At 39.6% G+C, this 27,820-nt stretch overlaps 2 protein-coding genes and 1 pseudogene across 2 annotated transcripts; 2 read left to right on the top strand and 1 right to left on the bottom strand.

Annotated features, from left to right (window-relative positions):
- Positions 1–865: 865 nt before the first annotated feature.
- LOC139736916 (uncharacterized) lies at positions 866–2,154 on the top strand. The gene is made up of 2 exons (XM_071647589.1): positions 866–1,264; positions 1,609–2,154. Exons 1-2 carry the CDS (start codon positions 866–868, stop codon positions 2,152–2,154), a joined length of 945 nt encoding a protein of 314 aa, XP_071503690.1.
- Positions 2,155–5,949: 3,795 nt separating this feature from the next.
- On the bottom strand, positions 5,950–20,305 carry LOC139736944 (set1/Ash2 histone methyltransferase complex subunit ASH2-like). The gene is made up of 16 exons (XM_071647617.1): positions 20,282–20,305; positions 17,346–17,601; positions 16,893–16,982; positions 16,711–16,847; positions 15,809–15,901; positions 15,365–15,453; positions 14,519–14,706; positions 13,857–13,949; positions 11,780–11,879; positions 10,615–10,714; positions 9,922–10,133; positions 9,214–9,381; positions 8,611–8,804; positions 7,746–7,838; positions 7,017–7,115; positions 5,950–6,485 (listed from the first exon to the last, which is right to left on the bottom strand). Exons 1-16 carry the CDS (start codon positions 20,299–20,301, stop codon positions 6,306–6,308), a joined length of 2,112 nt encoding a protein of 703 aa, XP_071503718.1. The 5' UTR covers positions 20,302–20,305; the 3' UTR covers positions 5,950–6,305.
- A 5,476-nt stretch (positions 20,306–25,781) lies between these two features.
- LOC139736896 (uncharacterized) overlaps positions 25,782–27,820 on the top strand; it is a 50,928-nt pseudogene continuing 48,889 nt past the window's right edge.

The following is a 27,820-nucleotide window of genomic DNA, read 5'->3' on the forward strand; positions in this document are numbered from 1 at the left end:
ACATGTTTTTGTTCGGAAAGAATTAAGACACAGTAACATCACATTTCTTTTAGAATGTCTAGTGAAATCGATTGTTTCTTTGTGACGTTCTTACATCGTACGGTCTTACATCATATCATGGACATGATCACACATTTGAGTGTATTTTTTTTTGTACCAATATACGATACTACCTGTAATAGGAGTAGCATGTGTTGCGATTTCAATGTCCTATATCTGTTTTCAAAGTCGATTTTACGCTCAAAACAAGATTTTGAAATTATAAACAAGTGTGTCTAGACTCATGGTTGTGCTGATGTTAATGTGAATGTTATTCATTTTCATCAGTTACGTTTATCATATCAAATCTAAATGTTGAGCAATGTGTGTTTCTCCATTTTTTTCCCACGTCGCCTCTAATTGACAGTTACTAGATGTGGAATCAAGACGTTCAGTGTTTGGCCAAGATTCTACATGATTACAATTCGTTATTTCGAAAGTTCGTATTTCCGAATATGAAATACGGTTTGGTATTCCGAAGATTCGTCAATCCGATATATAAAAACTAGGTTCGTTATTTCGAAGGTTCGTTAATCCGACAGAGAAATAAAATCATAATTTCGAAGGTTCCTTATTCCGCATTTTTTCCCCTTCTTTTTCATCCACTTTCGGATTAACTCATCTCTGGAATAACGCAACAACTTAATGATCGCATCAACGAATCCTATTTCATTTTCAGATTCGGAATTTGTGTCTTTCGGAATAACGAACCTTTTTTTTCAATTAACGACGAACTTCCAGAATAACGAACATATTACCCATTCTATATCACAGTTATTGAGATGCAAGTACTAAAAATATATGTTATTCGAAACTTCGATCAGCCATGTTTATCAGCTCGCGGTTTCTCCGCTCGATGCGATGGTATCACCCGAGCTACGCAGCCACAACATCCAGGACATCTCTGGCCCGCTCGGTCTTCCCCGAACGCTTCCATTTCTTAACCACCCCCACCCATCGCTCAAGCCTCCCGACTTTCCTTGGGATAAGATTACGACTCTGTCACCATGGCAACAGCGGAGACAGGAAGTCATCATCCGGAGACAGTAAGCGAACCCGAGGAGCGGTTCAAGGAGGAGGGAAAGGCGTCTCACACGGTAAGGGGAGCAGCGACACCGCTCGCGGCGGTGCAGTCGATCGTGGCAACGCTAGCGGGCACAGTGGCGGCAAGAAGGGTAATGGTGATGGTGAGGGATACCAGACCGTCAACCCGACAACCATTCAGGTATCATCATGGGTTACTGAGAATATCATCATTCCTAATTATCATAGGCGCGCTTTCATAGCGCATTCGTGATATCGTCTCTGCCTTCAAGTACTGTAATGAGACCGACCCCTGGAAAAGAATGGTACATTGTAGCTGGGTATCCACAAATGCGAAAAGTGTCGTGATGTCGTTTCAATATAAGTCGTTAACATCATACGAAAAAAAAGTCACAATTACCAACATACCTTCAAATAAAATTTAAAAAATGAGATGCAAACTCAAATTATATATCCTTCAGTTGATGTCGAAATGAAATCAAAGTGACTACGCAGTGTTTTTTGTCTTCCCTTCATGGAAAACAGGTCTACGCGGATCCAACGCTTTCACGAACTGTGCGCGAGTTGTCCGTGATCCTGCAGCGCATGCGGAGTCACGTGAAGAACCTGAAGGAGGATGTGGAAGACTGCACGTTCGAAATCCTGCGACAGAGCCAGTCACTGAGGACGCTGGAGAAGAACGTGAAGGAGACGAAGACCCTTTCAGCGGACGCCACAGAGTCACTCAAGATGCAGCGGGACGACTTGCGGACCTTGGAGAAGAACCTGGTCTTCTTTTCGAAGATGACGGCGAACCACGACAATCAGCTGCGGGACTCGATCCTGCGCCTCAACGAGTGCGACAAGCGGCTCCTTGCGGCCGTGGCGAAGCTGGACTACGTGGGTTCGTCGCTGGAGCGAGTGAAGCGACTTGTGGACGAGGAAGTGCGCGCGGAGCTCCGCGAGTTGAAGCTTGCGATGCGGATGGCGAAGAACGATACGAGGAACATCCGGGAGGTTTTGATTCGGGCGGGAATCGTAGTCCCCGACCCGTCGCCGCCAGATGAGAGCGGGCCACCAAAGCTAGAATGACATCGCTACAGTATTACAGATGTGCCTAGGGTTGTGATACTGAGCTGTAATGGCTAATCTTGATGTGATTGTCAAGTGGAAATGCCAGCGACAAATGCCTGCAGCAAGAGAAAACGTTGTCGACAGAGCTGTTACCCGACCATCAATCATACCCTGTACTTGTATATATTTCTTCCCCCTTTTTTTCCTGTCAAATAATACACACACCTTCAAATGGGAACCAGAGGCCTGTTTTCAATGGCATTATAATGAGAGATATTGAAGGTTCATCAGTTGATATAGAGATTCCAAATTGAAAAGGGGCATTAGAATCAGTATTTGTGGATGAGTTTTGAGCCACTTGATATACACATATCAATGATAATACATATTTGTATATGACTGTGTAATGGTAGTTGACAGAAATTCATAGCCTATTAGGTAAAAAGACCTACCCTTTAATCAAAAAATATGTGCCATAATCAAATTCTGCAAGTAATATACTACTGATGTGTGTGTGTGTGTGTGTGATAAACAGTTCATGAATAATGATTGTTTAAAGATATTCAAAGCTTATAATATATTGTCATTCACCATGCAGCATTATGTGAAATCATCATCTATTTCGCCATTACAGGTATGAATATAGAGATTTAATATTTTGATGATGGAAATGACATTCAAATGAAAAAGGTAGATGTAATCACGTACAGCAGTCACTGTGACTTGCTAAGATACGGGGTAATCACTGCAAAATGTTGCATTTTAGGCGAACATTACAGGAAAAAAAATCTTGAATTCTAGTATATCAAAGCTTTAATAAAGTGTGTGAGACGAATCAGTTGGGACTCTAAGAAATTTGATTCTTTTGTTTTTTTCCTCCTTCGTCTTCTTCTTTTTCATAAGTTAATTTCAGGTTTTTGTTTAATTCAAGTTCATTACATAGCAAAGGAACCATCACGTTTCTGAAGACAATGACAAATGTGATTAGGAAGCTTAACCTTAATGTTTCATGTTTTGTGCTTTTTACTTAATATTACCAGCTTGCCTTAGCATGAGCAGTTGGACCTATTGTGTGTTCACAATATCCTTTGCCATCATCACTGGTATTGGTGTGCCTGTTGTACTGATATGGAGGAAGTTGAAATAAAGTAATGTTTGTACATTAAAAAACAACAACAAATCAAAATTGCAACTGATTGACAAATTGCCCTACATCGACATAATGAAATTTTGAACAAATATTAAAAACAAAAAACAGAAATGCTTAGTATTAGACTGTGTGGAGAGCAGAAAAGAATACTTCGTAGATAATGAAGCCAACATCACTTGATTTTTTTTTTTTCAAAATAATTTGAGATTTATGACTACAGCTGCAGCTATTGTGAAGGTTGTGTCTTTCTGAAGCAGTGATGACAATAAACTAGGGTTTGCCCAGCCATTCCGGACCATACATTGAAAACTTCCCTTTGTATGCTTTTCATTTCTTTTGCATATTTCCCTTTTCTCTTTGCACAAACCAAAATTCTGCCTCATGTGCCTTAGAAAAAAAAAATCACCAATCTTCCTTTCATTCAGAAGAAAAGAAAAATCAATGCTAGATGCTAATTAAAATGTGCGTGTGTGCCAATGTACTCTTCCCTCTTCCAATGGACTGGCTGATATCAGGTTGAATGTAACAGCATGTTCAACAGAATGATGAATTAAGTCAATCTTCAAAGACAGAAAGAGAATAAAAAATAATTGGACATCAACTTTGCATGATACCATAGTTTATTATCAAACTGTTTCAAAGTATTTACAAATTTGTATATCTCCATTCCCTCTCCATTCATACTGTTGATATATGGAACAATGACCTACTCACATACCGGCACATAGAGAACAATGTGGGTTCATGTATCTTATCACAAAGCTTCCTACATCAGGCAACTCTCTTTTTTTTTTTCTTTTTGAAGGAAGTAGCCCTCATCTGCAAAGCATCATGGGAGACAGGGCAAAATACCATCAAGGAAACTTGTAACAATGAAACATCCAAGTTCACTTGTTACTACGGTCTGTCCATGTTGATAATGGACATAGGACACCAATCCCTTCGATTCTCCAAACATTGCTGAGCCTAAGACCACCTAGAAATGACTTTTGTGCTAAAAGATTGACATAAGAGATATTTGGAGGATCATTTTCAATTTCACTGTTCATATTAAAGGGTAGTGTGAATATTGCTTTGGCAAAATATGATCATTATTCTTTTTTTTCTTTTTTTCTTACATTCCAGCAGCTATTTAATACTGAAATACTGAGTTTGGCACACATACTTGCCAGCATGAAGTATCACATGGCTCAAGTTATACACATTACCCAGAACTTATACAGGGATGTATTTTAGTACCTCACATCACATTACATCTTAGGGCTTCTTTTGATATGACAAAATGCTTTTTAACTATGTTGTTAGTCCTTCAAATTAACATCTCCTTTGCCACAGATATCGAGAGTAATAATAACAGCTGGTTTGCCAAGTGCATTTTAGAACACATGACCTGAGTGAAGTCCTGATGCTAAATATTCCTGAATGGTGAATAACAGTGTTCTTAATGACGTGCCAGAGTTGTCAAATTGCCCACAAACTATCTGAAGATTGATGCAACTGAAGCATATTTCCCCCAAATATCACAGAAATCTTGCAGATATCTGTACTTCTATAAAGTATGTATGCAATAGACTTGCAGTGGTTGAACACACAGTAAATCCAGTTCCAATACGAGTATCAAAGAAATTTTCCAATCCAAACAGAGAGCAAAGCATTAAAAAGCGTACCAAACCATGTGTGTTGTTTGTACAATTAGCCATTGTACATGCAGACCTCGCACTACTTACAACAAACAGTGTAGAAAAAAATATCTGGAAATTTGAAAGACCAGGATGAAGCCATGGAACACATTTCCTGCTTTTCAAGCTAACACAAAGACGCTTAAAATAATTCCCAACCATCAACAATAAACAAAATAAACATATTGAAAGTGGACTGTAATAATGTCAGGATTAATTAGGTGCGGTTACCCTATGCAAAACTACGCATAGTTTGCTTCCCGATAACTTCCAGAAGTTTGGGCACGTAGTCACACTACAGACAAAACTATGCATACTTTCAGAGATAGAAAACTACCCGTATATTCGGTCTCTTGCAGGAAAAAAATGCAGATGCACAAGAGCGTACAAAAGAATGCACAATGTGCGTAAACAAGAAGAATGGAACTGTTATGGCATCACAGATTTCCTGAAATTTCAGTCGCATGCGGTCACACTGCATAAAATTACACACAACTTTGTGAGAAGTGAAAAACTTCCCCAGTGTATGCAGGAAGTTTTTGCGGGAAGCTTTGCTAGTAACTTCTTGAGAAGTTTGTGGTCACCTACCTAAAATATGTGAAGCAAAATAACGGGTAGTGAAACTATGCATAGTTTCGTGTATTGGGACCGCGCCTATAGAGTATTATCTGTAATGACCCTTACATGATCCATGCCTCTTTGAACAAGGAAGGAAAAAAAAAATGCTGCGTATGACAAAAAGGCATATCATACAGACAGCAGTAAAAAATAAAAAAAATCACACAAACAGACAAACAAAACAGGCCATAGTCATCATGTCACAATCGAATGGGAAATTAAAAATTTTTAAGGCAGCTGGAAGATGCCTTCAAGAGTAAGTTGCAAAAATGGACACAATGGAGTTGGGTGTCCCTTTTAGACCCTCCAGGCACTGCCTCACGTGGAGGGAAAAGCAGTTGTTTCTGCTCAGTCTCTGTCCTTGCCACGGTGAACTGGAGCTTGACTTGCACTGCACATGCATGTACAAGGTCGACACCTCGTCCTTTTTGAGCAGTTTGTCCATGTTTACGCACCAACGGATTAACGCATGCCTGACAAAGTGATACCAACAAATAGTTTACGATGTTTGGCATCAAGGCTGTGTGTGACAACATCCCTCCAACGTTTTGTTTATCATCCTGTTTCAGAACAGTTATGCCGTGCTCACATCTGAGGGACGAAATATGAGTTCAGAATAAAATGACCCTTTTCAGCCATGCCTCACCAGTTTCACGTCAAGTATACCAATGACTTCCTTATCAAAACAGCAGCAGTAATTCAGCGATACACCTGTAGCCAATTCATATGTCGATGAGGATGCCGCGAGCTGCCATCTCGTAGTCCTTCTCGTGCTCCACAAGAAAGAGAATGTCCGATATTGTCTGCTCCACAGCCGAAAGGTAAGCAAGATCGCTGATTGGCCGGAAGTCACTGATCCCTTTGGGCGGGAACTTGAAGTCTGGTCCAAAGTTGATGCTTGCCTGGAACAAAGAAGAAATATAATAATACTGAGCCTCCAACAATCATTTGGAATATAGTAGTCATGAGCTGCAAATAAGAAGTCAAATATGGTAACATCTGGTGAGATGGAATTTCACATTCATTTCAGATTCAAATGGATTATACTTCAGAAGACTCTATCCACTTGCAATGATTGAAATAAAATTGAAAGGGCAATGAGCAAAGATTTTACTGTTATCTCAGTATTTCCATTGCTTCTGATTTCAACACTTCGACCTGTGAAAATGTCTGGCAACATGCACCGAAAACCATCATGGGAGGATTTAAAACAGACAGTCTGTAGAGTCTGTGCGCAGCTTGTCAAGCCCCACCAGGCCGGAATTTAATCTATGTTCTTGTACGTACAAATCCACTCAACACCACAACAACCCCATGGGTTGGGCGCCAGTACTTTACAGGTTAACCAACCCCTCTCTCACACAGTGTCAATTACTTTTCAAGGTGTGGTTTTGAGAGAGTCAACCCAAAGGGCATCTTCTGGAGATACTCACGGAACACTGTTTGTAGAGTGAGATCGCTGGATGGTAGGTCCCCTCATACAGGTTCTCATATGCCACTCCCTTATTCTCGCCATTCTTGAAGAAAATTATCTGTGTGGAGATTAAAACAGCATAGGTAGTATTAAAAATAACAACCATTGTGGCACAGCAACTGCTCGCTTGTACCTACATGGATTATGAATGTATTTCATACAATCAGCACTGAAACAAGCATATATCAACAATTCAACTGCTGATGTGTATGTTGTAAATTATTACTATTATTATTTTTTTTTCTTAAATGAATCAATCACACCCACTTTCCCACACAGGTACACAAGCTTTTTCTTTCCAACATACCTTGGTCCTGTTTCATAAAGCTGTTCGTAAAGTTACGAACGACTTAAGAACGACTGGTGGTCAGTTCTGATGTACTTTACTTATCAGAATTTCCATAATTCAGCACAAGAATTGATCACCAGTCGTTCTTAAGTCGTTCCTAACTTTACGAACAGCTTTATGAAACAGCCCCCTGGTCTTCAGTGAACTTTGGTAATTCTATGTATCACATCTTACAAAGAAAACATAATGAAGGATGGGAGAGAATGTGTCATCCTGTACACAGAGCAAATGCAGCCAATTTCATTTGGACCAGATTGTTGATACAATGGCTCCATAGGAGGGCTTTGCAGCATCAAAGAGCCAACAGCTTTCACATAGCATCATCAACAGTGCACCCACCTTGCTGTTTTGAGTTGACTTGAGGGCCTTCTCTGCTTCTGATGTCTGATCCTTCTCCTCAAAGTAGAGATGACTCTTGAACTTAATGAGAGCCTTTGGAAAACAAAAACAAAAGCATTTCATTGAAAAGAAAGAAAGAAAGAGAAAAGGGAAAAGCAAGTAAGGCTTCAAAATTCAAACAAGGGAGGCTCCAATATCCATTTTCCACCTGACAACAGTAACTGCCTGCCAGCCAGTCAAACTGCAGAAACAACTCAGATGAGTCATGAAACTGTTGGAGGAGTGATCTGAATGCTAGATGGTGAGATTCACACCTTGTGTTACTATCAAGTCTTCCAGTAAAAACTGTACTGAATATAAATCCTAACGAATCTCATTTCTTCGTCTACTGACAGTGATGTGCAGAAACTAAGTGACCCTCATGGGTGCAGAACAAGAACCGAAATATGTGATGACCACATGGTCCAAGAGCAGAGGGTGAATGCATTCTACATACAGTTTGAGGCCCATGCCCCTATCAAGGGTGGAACCCTCATCTACAAGCATCACTACAGGGTCTTAGTCAAATATGGTCTGCTTGTAGATCAAAGTGACCCCTAAAATGTGAGAAATATTACTTCAACATTGATTTCTTGGTCACTTTTCTTTCCACAATAACAACTTTTGATTCCAGATCCTGGCTGGTTCACAAACCACTCCACTCGTCATTCCTAAATAATATACAGCCTGTGCTAATTAAGATTGACTAAAATTTACCACATGGCATTTTGTTTATATCCATGTGTCATCTCCTTTCATATCTTATGACTCATGTATCATTATGAGACATACAAACGTGGGAAAATGTGAGGAGGATCTTACTCACCCTGTCTTTGTAGGTGGGGGGAATGATCTGCTCAATGGCAGTCTTATCGGGGAGCTGTATGTAGAAGCCCAGCGTGTCCCCCACCCCGTAGGCTTCGCTGTAGTGCTTACCCCGGCTCTCATGGAACCGCGTCCCTTTCCGGCTCCGCCATGAGTACGAAAACTTGTCGTATCCAAGAGGAGCTTGCAAGTTGCCTAAATATGCAAACACACAGGGAGGTAACAAGAAAAAAATATATTCAAATGTCTTGAAAATCACCATGAGATCTTAGACATGATAAGAGCTGCTCAGGACTCGGGATCACCAGTGTAATAGTTGATGCTTTTGCATGTGCTGTAGCACGGGATGGCATTCTCAGTTGAAACATTTTGCTTTACTGTGCTATTGATAGTCCCAAGACTTCCAATACATCAAGTGTCAGCATACATGTTCAATCTCTCCCATTAACACACTCAAACAGACACAAGTCTAAAATGAAAACCTCCCCCCCCCCCCCCCCCCATTTACAATATTGTTGATGCAGTACTGGCCTTCCATTTCAGTCATAACCATCAATTTCCATGGTTTTGAGGTAATCAAAATGCGCACCACCCCCTGACTTACCAAGGGGCTGAGACCACCCCAGCCTCGTGGCACTCCCTTCAGGCATCTGGTCTATCGTGACCTCAAAGTACCACGATCCCCGGTTCACGCCGTGGGTGGAGCGGACCATACAGTAGCCTCGATCACCGGTCACTGATAAACGATCCTCGGATATCTTAAGCTGTGGAGCTGGCAGAGGAGAAATGGAGCAAATCGGATATGAGGAAATTAAACTAGTATTTGTATCATCTTGGCAAGGCTCTTCATTTGCATAGAATTGCTGACCGAATGAAGCCATCAGCAAAATTAAACACATAGTATGCATTTGGGGAAAAAATATTGAGAAGTTAGTACCATTGCTTTAATGCAGATTGCAATGATATGGAGAAGCATAATTGATGCATGACAGAACTTCACAGATAGTCATACTTTGAGATCGATGTGAGATGTTCAAGTTAATTGCCAAGAGAGAATCTGGGTGAATTATATTTTTAGCAATCACAAAAACCAAAAAATATTTGGTGACATATTCCTATTTCATAGTTTTCAACTGCCAAAGTCCAGGTGGGGCACAGTCTATTAAAATGTCAAGTGCCAATTACAAACTGACACTGAATGTGTAATAAATCAAATATTGTTGGAAATGAGCACCACTAGTCAAAGGAGGTACTAAGCAAAAACTGAATATTGGTTGCATAAACACCAAAGAATCTGGACTAATGTATATACCTCTGTCGTGCAAGGCAAGAAGAACATCCTTGCTGAGAGCCATGCGGTAGAGGTGGGCGGGGATGGGCTTCCCGATCCACTGGTCTTCCTCGAAGGCACTGCTGGGGGCATGGGGGTCCGCCTCCGTCAGGATGTACCTGTAGCCGTCCTTGTTGAATGGGTGCTCCAAGGGGTAGCCATGTGGGGGTAACTTTTGGGATGCAGGTACTTCACTGGCCGTTAAGAAATGTGCAACAATTCACACGACATATTCAGTCATCCAGTTAAGTATGATCGAAACAGCAGAAGGTTCAAAAGCTATACAAGCTTACCAGTACTTGCTACAGACATGCGAAGTTATGTCACAAGGATTACTATTCAACTATCTAAAAAAATTCTGGTAATTATGTAGGTGTACTCAAGAAACTGCCGAGTTCCCTACAATTCAATTTCAAGACCTTCTCAAGAGACCCACTTTGTATATTGCCAGGTGAAAATACACACAAAATCTGTCTTTCTTCATTGCAGCTGAATCAGTAGTGTGATTAAAAAATAATAATGAATAAATAACCCCCTGCTGATTTTCATCGGCATGGGTAAAAAGAATATACAGCAGCTGAGAATATTGAGTGCCTGTATGATTATAACTATGTTTTCTTTTGTCTGTTAAATATGTTAATAAATCGTTGGTACTTGATAGGACTTTGCTTTTACCTCCTTGTTCTTTTACTGGAAGTCAGCCCCTGGCTGCTTTCTAGACCTTTCCTCTTGGCACTACGGCTGATTCGGTTGGAAGCTGACAAATTGGAATTCCCTTTGAAGAAAACATAGAAGCATGATATAAAATGAACAAGAACAGTAATGTTGTCTACTGACCCTTACAGAGACTCCAACTCTCCCGTTTTCGACAGGAGATCTCCTGCCGAAAACCCATTTTTGCAAAATCTCCCGTTCTCCCGCTTGAGATTTAATTTCTCCCGCCCTGGCTCTGTGTCTCCCGTTGGAAAGGATTTCTTACTTATTGCTATTGTATGTTGAAAAAAAATAAGCCTTAGATAGCACTACAGAGCATCTAGAACCCTAGGAACTTCGCGCTTCGCACACATCAACTTGGAGTCTCCCGTTTGTTAGGGGTTTCAGGCGGGAGAATCTCCAGATCAGAAGGTGCTTTGGGTTGGAGTCTCTGCCCTTATTTCTTTATTTACCAGTAGATGGGAATAACAAGTTATGTATTTCCTTTGCCCATGTAGGTATCACATAGCAGATACTGCATAGTGACATCAAGAGCAGCTTGGCAAACTGAACAAGTGGTGTCAAATAAGAACTGTCAAACACTTTGCTATCAAATATCATTGAGTTATCATTGGCTTCTATATCCTTCTTGTAACTATGGCAACCAAGGTACAAAAAAAAAGAAGACACGTCTTGGGTGTGTGATAGCATCTTAAAACTATGCTCCACTTGCTTTGGAAAAGAAATAACAATTTTACAGAGTCAACTATGCGTATAAATCAAAAGTGTATAACATGTGATATGCTCTTATATATTCTCTACATAAAACTGAGACAAATTTCTATTTTACATAAGCTTATGTACAGAGTCCATCAAGAATATCAGGTAGTCCTACACATTTCACATCCCTCATATGATTGAGCTGACAAATGTAAGTGGTAGGCCATACAGAACAATGCATTCATTTACTGAATCAATGCTGCTAAAATTTTACTATTTGTCTGTGTGATACAACTACCTGATATTCATTTCTTCAATTTCTGCATGTTTTCTGTCTTGTGTGTTTGTTTTTTTGTATGGAACGTTTTTATATCAAAATTCTCTTATTAGTGGAAAGCACATTGTGTTGGCATGCTTGGTATCTCACCATTGACAGAGCTCAGAGACGAGCTGAGTTTTTGCGAGTTGTCCAGCTTAAGGCTACTTCCTAGCTTGATCTCTGAGATTGGGCTGATTTTGGACAGGTCCTGTTGGATTCATGAGATAGATCAAAGAAAGAGAAGATGACAGTAAAAGGAAACACTCATTACTCACAATTCATACACAAAGGACAGCTCAGATTTACCTGATTCAGATTCAACCTCTGAGTATATTCTTGGTGCTTATACTGAAATGTGCGAGTCTCTAATGCAATACAATAAGGTAACAGGGAAAAGTGATGGCATTGATTGAACCACCACAAGATTTTGCATACACAAATATTAACGCACTGTAAAAGCACAAATTTTCATGGTGCATTCATTTTCGTGCATTTCATGCTATTTTGGGCTAGCGCGAATTCTAAAACCTGTGAAAACATCTGCACTATTTTCTCTGCACATAATAAATGGGTTGACAATCATGCAGTGTGAATTCTACAACCTGCGAATATGTTTTTGAGTCGCTCGGCACGAAAATTAATTGCGCAAAAACATGGACACTTACAGTAAGTGAATTTTGGTGAGCTGACAAGAAAAGCATGATCTTCAGCAATGTATCTACACACTGTCTAATTCATTTCTGTCAAACTCCAGTCAGGGTGAACTAGAGAGGGGCCGTCAAAGGCGGCAGACCCACGCCTGAAGTACAAAGTCGGGGTAAACATAATGTGCATTCGGTCATCTACCAGAATTCGGTCACTTAATTGCCAGTGTGCTTTATCACCAGCCAGTGAGTTCTACCAAAGATCGTACACTGACATCGTTGACTGAGGTGTACGATCTTTGGTTCTACAGTCACATCACACGCAAAGTCACATCATTTCACATACGGTAACACTCATTCACAACAGAAAGTCCTTTAGTCTCCTCCAAAAATCCATCAAATATCCCAAATTCCACCGTCAAAAGTGCAGAATCGGAACTTTTCCAAGCGCGCGCGAATTAAGTCCAGTTTTAAGAGTATTGTCTACGCGACGGGTCGCCGAAAAAGCGCTAAAAATCGAGAAATACGCCGTTTTCTTGCGGGATATTTTGATTATAGCAAGCCGAGAGTGTGATGATATCAAAGGTCGTATGAGTGTACGATCTTTGATGGTATCCACAAAAGCGCAAAAGAAAAACAAAATTTACGTACCCCCTAAGCAATTACCCCTATGATTAGTGTCTACGGGAATTATTCAATGCAAGGATTGAATGCAAATGTCTACTGCACCAGTATTCGGTCACCAACGAGTGCCGCAACGTCCCCGATGCAATTTTGCACCAACAGTGTAGAGCGCGATGCATTGTCAGCGGCCTTGCACACGCATTGACATTGAGCGCGCATATCGTGCAGTGTGACTGCGACCGAGCAAATGCTCCTCCAACGAAAAAAGCAATCAATGTTAATTTGAAAAATCATCAAAATACGGGCCAGTTTGTGGCGACGGAGAACGAACTTTCATAAATCTAGAAGGACATAGTCCCTCAAATAGGCCTAAACGTTAATTTCGGAATTCTTACGAACATTTGAGCAGCGAAGTCGGATCGTTTGGGAGTTTATGTTTTCGTATGGTAGCGGAAAATCGCAAAGTGAGAAACGGAAAATTTTCGGAGTGGTCACTACTAGTGGGGTCAAAACTTCAAGGTCACACAGAATTTGCAAGGGTCAACCGATTATCACCAAAATCTAATCGATTCTTTCCTACCATTATCCAAACATCCCCTGAACATTTCGTGCAAATCCGTTTACCCGTTCTCTTGTTATCTTGTACACAAACAAACAAACAAACAAACAAACAAACAAACAAACAAACAAACAAACAAACAAACAAACAAACAAACATACAGAACCCTTTACATAACCCCCTGCCGATTTTCATCGGCGTGGGTAATAATGCACTTCCAACGTAGATTTTATTATGTATGAACACATAAAGCAGATGGACAATTTGATTGGACAGTACAGCATCACTACAGCCACAGTGAAAGCAACAACAAATTGCACCGCACTTGCAGGACATTTTCTTCAGTTGAGATACTGACCTGGTCCACTAAGCCAAAGAGGGGATACTCTGCCTCGCTTTGTGATATGTCATCTGGCTTCTCCTTACAGATGAAAACATCATCCTCTTTCATCTAAAGAGAAATAAAGAGAAAGAGAAAGAGAAACAAGAGCATATTTGACATCAATAGTGACAATGCATAACTGCTCTCCTTTCATTTTGTTTTACTGTTCCAATATATCACAGCCATTTGACGCACGTATTCGCTTCCTAACTTCTTCGCATGATGAACTTTCTATGATTCATACAGCAGGATGATTGAAAAGAGAGGAACTCCATCTCAGAGGAACAAAGCTTTCATGATAAATGATGCTTACTACAATGAGAGAAAAAGTTTACTATTCACTGGCTGGATTGTGACTTAATCATATATAAATTGTAACGCATCGTTGGTACGTAACCATTGTATCAGCCTCTCCAGCATCTTTCACTGTGACAAGTCAAACTCTAGCAATTATATAGACTCTTGCATAGAATGTACAAAGTAATGCTCAGAGAAGATGCCATGTTAAGTGCAAAACCTCAGCTCACAAAGATGGAGTGCTATACTTTACTGATTTCTGGTATTCTGGTCACAAGATGAATAAAATGTCACGGTGAGGATATAAAGTGCAAATGATTGGTGCTTGTCCGCCATCTCACCATGGCCTTGACGATGGTCCCATGCCAAGTGACCGTGGTGCGGCGGGGCATAGGAGTCAGCTGCTCCCAGTGGGTGTCGATAAAGGGGATCATGTCGGCTTCCTTGGAGAAGAGCACCTTTGGGGGGTCGTCACTTTTGTGCTTGGCCAGAAGGTTAGCCAGGGCACAGTGGCACAGCTCTCGGAAATCTGACAGAGAAGACAAGGACAGGTTGCACAATGTAGAGAGGAACAATTTCAATCTCAATGTATGACAGTGAATAAGACACTAGCAAGACAAGAGGAATGAAGACTAAAAGGGCTATTGAGATCTATCCCTATCGCAGTACAAATATGGCAAATTGACGAAAATCCATGTTCCAAATTGCATAAGAATTATGTGCACTATAAAATGTGTACTGTGCTGCTAAAGTATTTTCTCAGGAAGGAAAGACATAGTAGAGCTGCAAGTTGCAAAAGATAAAGCCCTATTATGACAGATCATGGAGGCACTACTAAAACAGTCCAGTATGGTCAATTTGGGCAGCCTGGTATGATGAAACTATGCTTTATAGAAAATGTTTTCATTGCTTCTTGATGATGAAGTCAGGTCCGGAGAAAAGGGCAATGAAACCAGCTTGTGGGGTGTGAGAAAATCACATGTGGTGTGCAATATGGGCCTCAATGAGATCATGACAAGCTGTAGACTCTTACTAACTGACAGCTGATGTCTACCTCAGGCACACATGGGAGATTATCAAAATCATGGTGCCATGATCTTGAAAACATTGGTTGTTATATTTTTGCTTAATGAAGCGAGATTGATTCAGCAAGTGTTCATGCTAGAGCTTCAAGTCAGCAAACTTACTTGCAACTTTTCTGCTGAATGTTTCAATTTTGCTGGCATTGCAGTTTTTGCAGGTGAAAGTGTAGGTTGTCATATATGGCAAGGAATTTCTGTTGGGTTCAACAACAAAACAAAATGAGAAAAAAATGGTTAGTTAAGGTACATGAATGCAGCTGGTTTTGTCTCAGAATCAAATTTAACTTGAAGTGCATATTGAAATGCTTCTTTAATTTCACTGTATATGATCTAAAATACACTGTGGCCCTAGAAATCAAAACACACATTTGATTTGTCATTTTTACAATAACCTGCACTTCTGAGGCACTGCATGGCTCTCAAAAATGAAAATTTATTGAATTTTAAAGGACTTCAGCTGACATAAAATTTACCCATACTTAAGAGTGCATACTTTTCATACTGTGAAATACTGACACAATACAGATGAAACATAAAGATTGTACTTACACTACACTGACGGTTGTGATGCAAGCTTTGTGGAACCACTTAGCACACTGTGTACACTGAAGTTCAACGTCCTCAAAAGCCCTGCCCTTTCCGCTGAAATATCACAGACACAAGTGACATCTTCATTCTCTGTATCTCTTCATTATTGTCATCTCAAATTCAGTTATACAAACAGGTCACATGGATTCCTGTCAAATGACAAACTGATAGACAACATCAGACCCAACAACAGTTCAAACGAAAAATAAGAATTACTTTTAAACAACTAGTCATTTCTATCACCACCAACTTGAGATAGATTCATACATATTTTTCTTGACATTTGGATAATAGTCAGACAATTTTAGATTCATTCTTCATTCAATCACACTACTCGGGACAAAGCTCAAAATTAATCTTCCAGCATTTTGAATTTTCTCGCAATACATCAAAATGGTCTATCACGAAACTTGTATGGCTGATGTGATTTGCTAGGATATTGAGTTATTTTGGAGTATTTTGAGATCAAAGTGGTAATGTAATTTGATCACAGTACACAACTTTCATTCCTATAGTGCCCTCCTAATCAGCAGTAGTCAGATAGAATTTTGCATGATGATGGGTCACGCCCTAACAATTGTATTCTGAAATAGGCTGCATGTGATACACAATGTACGAAACGAAGAGTGTTGAAACATTTCAGCTGCAACTGCTAGCCTTCATCAGGTAAACACTGTAGAGAGAGTACTGTGCAGGCGGCTTTATAGCGCACGTGAGGATTAGTTGCACACAGGAGAGGCCCATGATTGGCTAGCAATACGTCATTGTTTGAAGTGCTAGCCGTGCTGCTAATGGCTGATATGGAGGCTGACTGTACCCGAAAGAGCACAGTTATTAGATAGGACCAGACTATAAAATCTCACCAGTAGCAATAATCTCCCCCTGTCGTTTCTATACTCTCTTCCCCCTGACTAGTGTCACCACTCTCCATGGCCATCACAGCTTCAGAGATGTTTTCCTTGTTCTCCACCTCCATCAGGACTTCCTCCTCCATCGCTGGCTCTGCCGGTTTCTCTTCCTCCTCCACCACCTCCTCTTCCCTCACCTCCTCCTCTCGCTGCTTCTCCTCCTCCTCCTCCTCCTCCCCCTTACCGGTGGCTTGCTCCACGACACTCATCTCAACTGACTCCTGAACCTGTGTCATGTCAATGTACATAGATGAATAGCTTGACAGTGACTTGCTATCTTTCTATTTATGTTTTACAAACATCACTTTATGTGTATATATATGGGAATATATATGGATAATCACAAACACACACTTAAATATAAATTAATTGCATAACACAGGACATCAACTACCAAAGAGTTTTTGTGCATATTACTGCTAAAAGTACACTTTTCAAATAGGGTTACAAACTTTGCTCAATTACATAGAAATAGTTGCAAGAATTTAAAATACATTGAAAGGTTTATTTACTGAAAGTCTACATTATCTGGGTGACTGAGTATTTGCTTTTCTTGCATGTCATAACCTGACTTCACAGAGGATACTGACCTGAATTGCCTCTGTTTGAGTTTCTGTCACCTCCATTGGCTCCGGATCGTCAGATGGCTGTGTGGATAGAGTGGTTTCCGTTTTGGCTTTGTTCTGCTCATCAGTGTCAACTTCATCTGTCTTCTCTGCTGCCTTCTCCACCTCCTTCTCCTCTTTCTGCTCTACCTGCGACTCTTCTTTCCTTTCCTCCGCTTTCTCACCATCAGATGAGGTTTTGGCACCTTCTGGCCGATCATCCTTCAAGCTGCCTGATCCACTGAAACAAATCACACAACCTACCAATTATGATTCGATTCAAGGAGGGACATTTTATACCCATCATTGCAACCTTGAAAGCTCAATCCATTTTCAACATAAAAACACAAGGACATGAAATCTGAAATTCTGAAAATGTTTGCCAAGAGCAGTTGAATTTAAAGGACAAGTTCACCTTCATAAACATAAGGATTGAGAGAATGCAACAATATTAGTAGAACACATCAGTGAAAGTTTGAGGAAAATTGGACAATCGATGCAAAAGTTATGAATTTTTAAAATTTTTGTGTTGGAACCGCTGGATGAGGAGACTACTACAGCTTGTGAGTCAAATGCATACAACAGTTTAAAGAAAATGTAAAGAAAATTCAACATATTTTCATTTTTTTTCGCATAATAAAAGAGCACTTGACTTGCCACTTTCTAAAGCCAGGGGGAATAAATATTACCCATAACATATGTCGGTAACGAGTCTGGGGAATGTGTACTTTTTTCAAAAGATGAAATTTTGTGAAATTCTCTTTATATTTTCCTTATATTGTTGTACGCATGTGACATCTAAGTTATTCACACACTGCAATAGTCTTCTCATCCAGTGGTTACTGCACAAAAACTTCAAAAATTCATAACTTTTGAACAGATTGTCCGATTTTCCTCAAACATTCAATGATGTGTTCTACTAATATTGCTACATTCTCTCAATCCTTATGTTTATGAAGGTGAACTTGTCCTTTAAGTAATGCCATGTTTAACCATGATTGAAAATTGAAATACAGTCTTAAATTGCATAAAAACTGGCATACCTACAAAATCTGTATTGTGGGTTGACTGGTAGCATGCCATGGATCTTCAAATTTACAATTTATACACACTGTAGCCTCATTCATGATTAACATCGGTAATGGCAGTCTTATGTGACCTCAAAATTGTGTGATAGTGGCATGCACGTTTGAATCAACTTATTTTACATATCCACCAAAATATGATGATTGATGACATAAATCATTATGTTATTTTACATTTATTATGCACCTGCACAAGCACTGCAGCAGAATGCACCATCTAAAAATAAAATGTGAAATTGTCAAAAAAAAAAAAGCTCTGCGAGTTTCTAGTCCCATCACTTGCCCAAAGATAAAGTAGGGGCACCAATTTGCTGCAGGGCTCCAGTTTGCGGCACCCCTACGAATATCTCACCATATCTTCAAAAGTAGAAGGGTAGTTTTTTTCTAAATTGTTTTATTTCAACAGCAATTGAAGAGCTTTCTTTTGATACCAAAATTGTGAAATAACTCAGATGATGGCCTTCATAATTCTAATCTAAACTGTCTGTGTCACTCTGTTTTTAAAAAAGTATGACTTTCTTAAAGAAACGTTAAGATTTTGTTCTGTTGCTAGGCAACCACCATCATCCCATGTTTTCATCTTTATACAAAATCTTAATATCAAAAGAGGCCTGGCATGGTAAGGATTCCTCCTGTGACTGTGTTAAATATTCTAAAATTCATTTCCTTTGTCAGATTTGAGGATTGCAACAGTGACCACAATGTCAGGGATGGGTCAGGTTTGCAGCACCCCTATGGGATTTACACATTTTAGCGCTATTTTACATGTCACAATGGGTGCAAATTGATGAAATGCATTCAATCTTGAAAAACTATAAAATCATGAAGGATCGAGATAATGAATCCAAATAAAGTGTTCTAACAAGCTGAAAACTAGTTGGACCATCAAAAAATATTTGGTTTTTGCAAAATTTTAATGTTTGAAGATATCAGGGGACATTTTTGTTTGGGGTGCCGCAAATTGGACCCCCCTGCCACAAACCAGGTTCTCTTGGTGGTTGCAAATTTTCTACATAAAAATTGATTATTACGACTAGGGAAATTTTCCACCATACAAAATTGTGAAGCAGTGTCAAGAGGCCTTTGGTATGGCACCTCTTCCAATAAAAAAAATGAATAATAATTTCTGTTGCCCGTTTTAACAGAATACTACAATAGAACAATACCCTTGAAAAAGCCTTAGCCTGCCGCAAACTGGGTTCGCTCGCTACGCGCTACTCTAGTAGATCTATAGACAGGTCTAGTAGCTATCCGCTATCTGGCCTTGCAGCCTTGCCGCAATCGCCTTGGCCCAGCTTCAATGCCTTTCCACCTCCCCCGCCCCCCAACATCCCAGCGATCCCCCGTCCTCGTATCCCGCCACGCCTCCCTCCCTCGCCGGTCGCCTGCTGCGATGGAGGCGTATGAGACCCCTATTATATCATAATAATATGCTTTACATGGCAAATGCAGTGCAAGTCGCTCTGTCGAGTTATAAATAACTAGAATTTTTAGTCTAAATAAAATGGATCTGTACACACTACGTGATTGATGATCATACAATACAGATACACACACACATGTCCGGCGTCCACACACACACACATGGCTATGTTGTTATACTAACGCAAGTTTCAAGGCGTCGGACCACAGTTTTATCGTAGCCTCAAGCATTTGATGACGCGAGTGACCATTGCATTATGAATACCTCCCAGATCAACCCTCTGAAATACAAACTTAATGAACTGTCAGTGAAACTAAAACAAAGTTAGTACGAAGCACGTAACTGTAATATTTCAATCCCTATACTCATGAGAATCAAACTTAACGACAAATAACATTATGGTGGTTTCAAACCTGTCTTTGTTTTCCGCCATGGTGGCTTCCCCTCTGTGTGGCCGACTTTGTGGCTGTCTGTAGAGATTGTGGGTCGTAAATCAAACTTAAATGTTTTTGCACTTATAGAAATGTGCTGTGCCAGTGAAATTATTTATTTCATCGTAAATATATTTATAAATTTTCTTTAATTTGTTTAGCAATTTAATCAAATAATATTTATGAGTCGCATCTTTGACATATTGGCTCTGTATTTTCATCACAGATTAGTGTAGAATGAAAGTGTGCACGCGCTGCATACAGTAACTTTCGCGACAAGAAGGCCGGGTGAGATGAAACCACAAAAAGAGTTCTGTGGATGAAACCCCCGATGATGCGACAATCAACGCCTGCTCGCGCACCGTAGACGTACAAGAATCTGAAGCAAAAATGAAGGCAAGCGCATGATAGAAAAAAAAAAAAAATAAATCAACCAACAAAACATTCGTAATTGAACAGAAAAATAGTTGAATATGAAGCCTTGTGAGTAAAGGACATGAAATAAAATAAAGTAAAATGAAATGGAATTAAAATAAGATCAAATGAAAAAAAAAATGATAAAAGAACAATGACCGAATATATATGTTTGCAATGATAATTGCGGGGCCTAATCTCCTATCAGTTGCTCGAGAAGAATTATATTTGTGACTGATAAAAAAAAAAGAAACAGTCAGGGGTGCTGAATAAATTGAGATGTCATCAATTCAGAAGGCAAATCGAAGAGGAAAAGGCGATTAAAGATAATGTAAAGAAAATGAAATATTTTCACATTTACTTTTTCAATACAGGTATGGTACCAGTGGCGTATCTAGGGAAAACGGCGCCCGGGGCAAGCGCGAAAATTGCGTCCCTAATTTCTGAAAAAGACTAGTGTTCAACCCCAACCTGATCCCGGCAGGGACTTTAAGCAAAGTCCACATGATATGCTTTTCAAGCTCTTAAAAGGGGTCTTTTGAAAGTGATTTAAATGTAATGAATTTTGATAAATTTTGGCGAGCGAGCGCAGCGAGCGAGCCGAAAATTTTTGTATTTCAGCTGACAAAACATGGAATTCTTGTCATTTTTTGCTTATCAAATCTTACAATTCTAATCAAGATAGTGACGGCCTTATAGATAACGATTTATCTATACCAAGAGACTTATTATACTTTAAAAAATAATCTAAATCAGGGGGGCATTTCATGAAGCATTTTGTCCGACAACTTGTCGGACAAAATTTGCTCTCAGCCAATCAGACGCAAGGATTTCAGTAGCTTTTAATAGTTTGTCAGACGAGATATCTGACAAATTGCTTCATGAAATGCCCCCTGTACGCGCGATTGAGCCGAAATTTGTATATTTCCGCGTCATCATGACGTTTTGTTCTTATCTCCTTTTTGTTTTGATAAATTTTGGCGAGCGAGCGCAGCGAGCGAGCCGAAAATTTTTGTATTTCAGCTTACAAAACATGGAACTCTTGTCATTTTTTGCTTATCAAATCTTACAATTCTAATCAAGATATAGTGACGGCCTTATAGATAACGATTTTTACCAACAAACTGAAGACTTGAAAAAATACTCTAAATAAGTACGAGTGAGTGAGCCGAAATTTGTATATTTCCGCGTCATCATGACGTTTTGTTCTTATGTCCTTTTTGTTTTGATAAATTTTGGCGAGCGAGCGCAGCGAGCGAGCCGAAAATTTTTTTATTTCAGCTTACAAAACATGGAACTCTTGTCATTTTTTGCTTATCAAATCTTACAATTCTAATCAAGATATAGTGACGGCCTTATAGATAACGATTTTTACCAACAAACTGAGGACTTGAAGAAATACTCTAAATTAGTACGAGCGATTGAACCGAAATTTGTATATTTCCACGTCATCATTACGTTTTGTTCTTATCTTCTTTGATTTTTTTGGCGCCCCCCCCCCCCCGTATTTTCGAAACCGTTGGCGCCTTCTTTTGATCCAATTGGCGATCGCTTCAGAACAAAAGAAATTGCAGCCGCTGCTCCGTGAAACATTTTGCCTGCTAAACATAAAATGACATGTGTGAACACAATAGACATTGTCATTTTGTCCGCGCCATCATCCCATTTTGTTCTCACCTTCTTCTTCTATATAAAATTTAGAGAGCGAGCGCAACGAGCGAGCCGAAAATTGTTGTATTTCAGCTTACATAACATGGAATTCTCGTGTGAACACAATAAACATTGTCATTTTGTCCGAGTCATCATTATGTTTTGTTTTTATCTTTTTTTTGATTTGGTTTTCTGCCCCCCCCCCCCACCATTCTTCCTTCCCCCCCCCCCCCCCCCCTTTCCGGTGAGTTGTTTCTTCTTCTTCTTCTTCTACTTCTTCTTTTTTCTGTTTCTTTTTTTCTTCCTTTTTTTCTTTTTTCTTCCTTTTTTTCTTTCTTCTTCTTCTTCTTCTTTTTTTTGCGCCCCCAAGGAGTGGCGCCCGGGGCACGTGCCCCCCTTGCCCCCCCCCCCCCTAGATACGCCACTGTATGGTACGGAGGTGAAGATATGGCTCCACATGTCTGCCAATATAGCTTACAAATGGGCAGTTATAAAAAAAAATAGATGCATTTAACTTAAGAAATGGAATGATGGGAGCTAGCAGTAGGACCTATATTAGAGCAGTCACGAATATCGGAGCAATCTGCAGTGTAACACGGCAGACAATGCAGACAAGTCATGTTAGAATGACTGATAATCATAATGATTGTATAGGCCTACGACCACTATACTGAGAGATAGGGTCCTAACTGTATTCAATAATGCAAGGTGTGTACTCTGCTTACAAGTTACCTGATTTCTTTCAGATGTTTTTTTTTCTGAAAAATAATGTAAAGAATTCGGAATACACGTATTTGCTTACCGGTACATAGGCTTAATTGCTAAAAGGAGGATAGGGTCTACGATTCTTCTGAGGTTCATAATCGTTTATTGTGTGTTTTTTTTTAACTCTTTACAATGATTTCTTACTATTCTTATCATTATCATTCTTTAGTGATATTAAAAGATGATAACGTTCTCATGGCGTTTGCCTCATCCCGATGTAAGGATAGGCCTACTTGATATAGGCCTTCTTATTATATTGATGGCAACAACAACAAAAAAGGGGAAAAAAGGAATCTTCTCTTTTTAGATATGGAGACTATGCAGCTTCAAGATCAGACTTATTTTACCCTGTCAGCTACAGCAAAGAGCTAGTGGCTCTTTGGCTATGTTAATAGTGTCTAAAACAGACAAAACAAAACTTGTTTTGTTCCGTTTTTTATTTAACCCCTGCATATCTTCATTTTGACATTCATGGTGTATTTATTGATTTCCAAAAGGCCTTCGACACAAACCACAAGATCCCCTTAAGCAAGTTGAGTTTTTATGGCATTCGCGGCAAACCTTTACAATGGTTTCAGAGTAATCTTGCGAATCGATCACAAGTAATATGTTACAAGGAAACAGTCAGTAGTCCGAATACTTTAGTGTGGTGTACCACAAGGATCAGTTCTCGGGCCAACGCTCTTCTTAATATGCATAAACGACCTACCAAATTCAACTTCATTTTTTAATTTTACTATTTTGACTATTTGCTGACGATTCAAATATATTTCATACATTCAATGTTGGCCAGAGGGAAGTTGACATGGGATTATTAATCTGCATTTAGGGAAAATTCAAGAGTGATGCAATTTTAATAAAGTAACAATTAATTTGAAAAAGACAAATTATATGATTGTAAAAAGTAGAAAATGGGAAGTTACTGTAAAAGGAACAATGAAACTATCAGATAATGTCATTAGTAGAGTGAATGAGGCATCTTTTGTTGGAATATGCATTGATAATCATTTGACTTGGAAAAGTCACATAAGCTGTAAATAAATGTGTAAGACGGAAGGTTGGTATTCTGTTTAAATTACGACACTGTGTCCCCCAACATACACTTATTCTACTTTACAAATCCTTTATCCAGTCCAACATAACATATGGAATTGAAGTGTGGGGGAGTACATGCAAATCTTATCTAAACTGCCTTCGTCTTAGTCAGAAAATGGCCATGCGAGCTATCACTTTCAGTCCACTCAGAACACCTTCTGATCCCTTATTTCAAAAACTGGGAGTAATGGATGTATTTGAACTGCATAAACTTTACATCTGTACATTTATATTTGATTCATCAAAGGGAAATATGCCACATGATCTAGTAGAATATTATCAAAACATCGAACATTCTTATTCAACAAGGGGTAAAAAAGAAGGCTTGCTTTATCTACCAAAATGCAAAACTATGTATGGCCAACTCTCACTTTCTTATATAGGAGTGAAATTGTGGAATGCTTTGCCAAAAAAATTAAGGAGTATTAATACCAGGAAAAATTTCCGAAGTAATTTAGCAAAACACATTAACTCTGTATAGACAATGGTACTACAAACCAATAATGTTATAACAGTATTTTTAAATGTATTTCAATAGTTCATTATGTAATACGTGTTTAAAAGGACCAACACCTACTAGCGCCTGTGCTACCTCCTGGTTCTTTTAGCAACGTCATTGTGTGCAACATTGCCATATTGTAGCTCTTTTTTAGATTAATAGTTTTAGATTACATAATCATTTATCAATTATATATTATAGATTATATTCAATATGTTTTGTTTAGATCGTCGTATAGACAGTTACATGTGCTATGTATTAATATTGATGTATAAACATGTATTCAAACTTTCCTGTACATATGTTGTTGTTACAAATAAACTCAAACTCAAACTCAAATACAGCCTAAGCCTAAAAAAACTGAATCGTGTTTTAATTGTCACTGGTAGCAACCATGACAGAAAGTAAGTTTGATTTCACTGATTTGGAAAATGTATAGATACAACTGACTTCTCTTTGGGCCATGGGTTGCCTAACATCATAATTAATTACACAATGTATACTGAAAGATGATAATCGTGTCTGAACATGGGCGGGTGCTCCGTAAAGGTCCAATGATCCTAAAAGATCTTACACGTCACACCTCCTATCAGCCTCGTGTGTGTCAGGGTGAGTGTAGCTCATAAGAGCTGTATTTACAATACAGCTCTATGGTGTAGCTTTACCAAGGATGATAGAGCGCGGCACTCTGTCATCTTTGGCCTTACCCCTATGGTGGTACAATGTACCGAATTGCGCGCACGGACCATCGCGCTCTTCATCCCGGCCATGTTATCATAGTACACGCCTCGCCTATGGGTTTTTGCTGGCTGTACTACTACTACTGTAGTATTCTCGATCTCGCAAGTCTCATGCTGCGCAACCAGCGTGCACATGCGTGCGACGAGCGCTGGAGATCGTGATCGTGTGCGTGGACCTTGATGATAGATGAGTGTACTTTACCATTGCCTTGCACAGTGTTGTTTTGTGTGGCTTCGAGCTGGCTAGCGCACACTGACTACGATACGGCACGGCACACACAAGCCTAGCCTGCATAATATTGCCATTGGGATACTGCGTGCATGCATCATTGTGAACTCAGAAAAGGCCTCGAAGAGAAAGGACGTTCGACAATGAAATTAATTAATTGCGTCACCTGCACAAACCAGAAATGCTCTTGAAGTGAAAATTGATTTCTTGCGTATTACATGGACTTATCAATGAGTGACAGAGGTATTAGAGATCAGGATTAGCCATGAAGAAACAGAAGAAGTTTTCGTCCTTAGTCGGACGATCGTACACTGTTGGGCGACTCCAAGTGACCGTCGATGAAGTTATTGCAGAAGGTAAATGATCGAGAGTGAAACGTCGTTCTTGCCCTCTCGCCTGTCTAGGCCATTGTTTTATGTCTTTTTTCCGCAATTTGTTCTGTCCTTGCCAATTCACTGCTTATACATAGAGCCCTTGCTATGTTGCTTCTGATTTTGCAATATCAGTCTAGTACAACACGTTATAGACGTCTAATACTATTCGTGAAGTAGTGTCTAGCCTTGTTAGTTGTAAGGCCAGGTAAAAAAAGAAAGTAGTTTCTCGTCCGGGTTTTTTGAGCAAGGCGATGAGGGAGGTCCTTACTATTTGATATCTTACTATTTTTTCAAGGATCGTCAAAATGAAAGTAGGTCCCTAGTATGTGTTTCTCGTCCGGTAATTCTAAGAAAGGTAACGAGAGAGGGCTTTACAATTTTCCATATTCAATTTATGAAATGAAATATCACTCTGGTAGCTGTGTTATGAGACCAGGTCCCAAGTGTACGTCTTGCCTGCACTCTGTGCATTTTCAAACAAATAGATATATGTGCCATACTTGAAATGAAACTTCATGCATGCAGAAATACATTTGCTTTTTCTTTCCACTACAGATGTCAAGGGAAAATGACCATCTTAATACTGGTATTTAGTGTTGTAATGGCTTTTCTGATACCAGTGTTCTTGCAATTCTGATGTATTGTGCTATTAATTGAAACAGGTATAAAACATGTCTTTCAACAAATGTACGACTGAAATAAATTCCATGATATTCAAAACACTGCTTTATTTATTGGTGTTTGTGGCTTTTTGTGTCCACACAGCTGGTATGTATATCTGCAGTTCTTCACAGTACAATTGTAGCACATTCAACTGGAAACTGGCTTGTACAATTGCAGATGGATGTCAAAATGATACTGATATGGCATTCTAGCATTAAATGTTTAAAGATGTTTCTTCATGTTCTAAAAAGACATTTGATAATCACTCATTATTTGGATGATGAATGATTGTATAACAGTACACACTACAGATGATACCACTCACAGCTGTGTCCGTGAATTTACATCGTGAAGAAAAGTATCCCGCAGAAATACGAGACAAACCAGGATCCGTGGAAAAGTTATTTATTTTGTAGATACATCCATTTAATAATTCTACATTTGCTGGAAAAGCGCATTCATTTTCTCTTCAAAATAGAATGTATCGCCGTGACAGACCAGGGGATGGGGACCCTGGACAGCTACAAAACACGCACACTTTGCCGATATACGGTGCGGCACGGCCAGTGCACTGGCGCATGGCACCAGGGAGTGTGGACCTCCCTGCTGGCACCGTACCTTCCGACACTGCACACACATGCACATAGTCACAATGACATGAAAATGTATACAAACTCGATACCGTACAATCCTCACAAGCATTTGTACAGTACAATTCATCCGCTTAAAATATCAGAAACGGGGAAAAATACGAACAACGCGCGAAATATGCGTGGAATATCAGCGATTGTTCGCAAAAATGTTGCCGCTATCGCGTTCACAACGTACCGAGTGCGCTGTACATCACAGCCCAGTACAGGCCGGCCCGCCGCGCCGCCCATCCAACTACAGTGCAGTTCGACTGCTTTGTGGGTCATTCCTTCTTGCCGATCGGCCGAGCTCGCAGTGTGAAATGCATGCGTTATTACATACGCACTACACACAGAAGCTACAGCTGTACTACAGTCTACAGCTAAGTAGAGGACGCAAGGCGTAAAAATTAGAAATGAGACGTCACGATTGTTAGGTGAATTGTCGATCTTTCTTTTTTTC

This window comes from Diadema antillarum, unplaced genomic scaffold (genome assembly GCF_040938485.1).
Source record: "Diadema antillarum isolate AM-2024a unplaced genomic scaffold, OU_Dant_1.0 seq00000674_RagTag, whole genome shotgun sequence".
NCBI lineage: Eukaryota > Metazoa > Echinodermata > Echinoidea > Diadematoida > Diadematidae > Diadema > Diadema antillarum.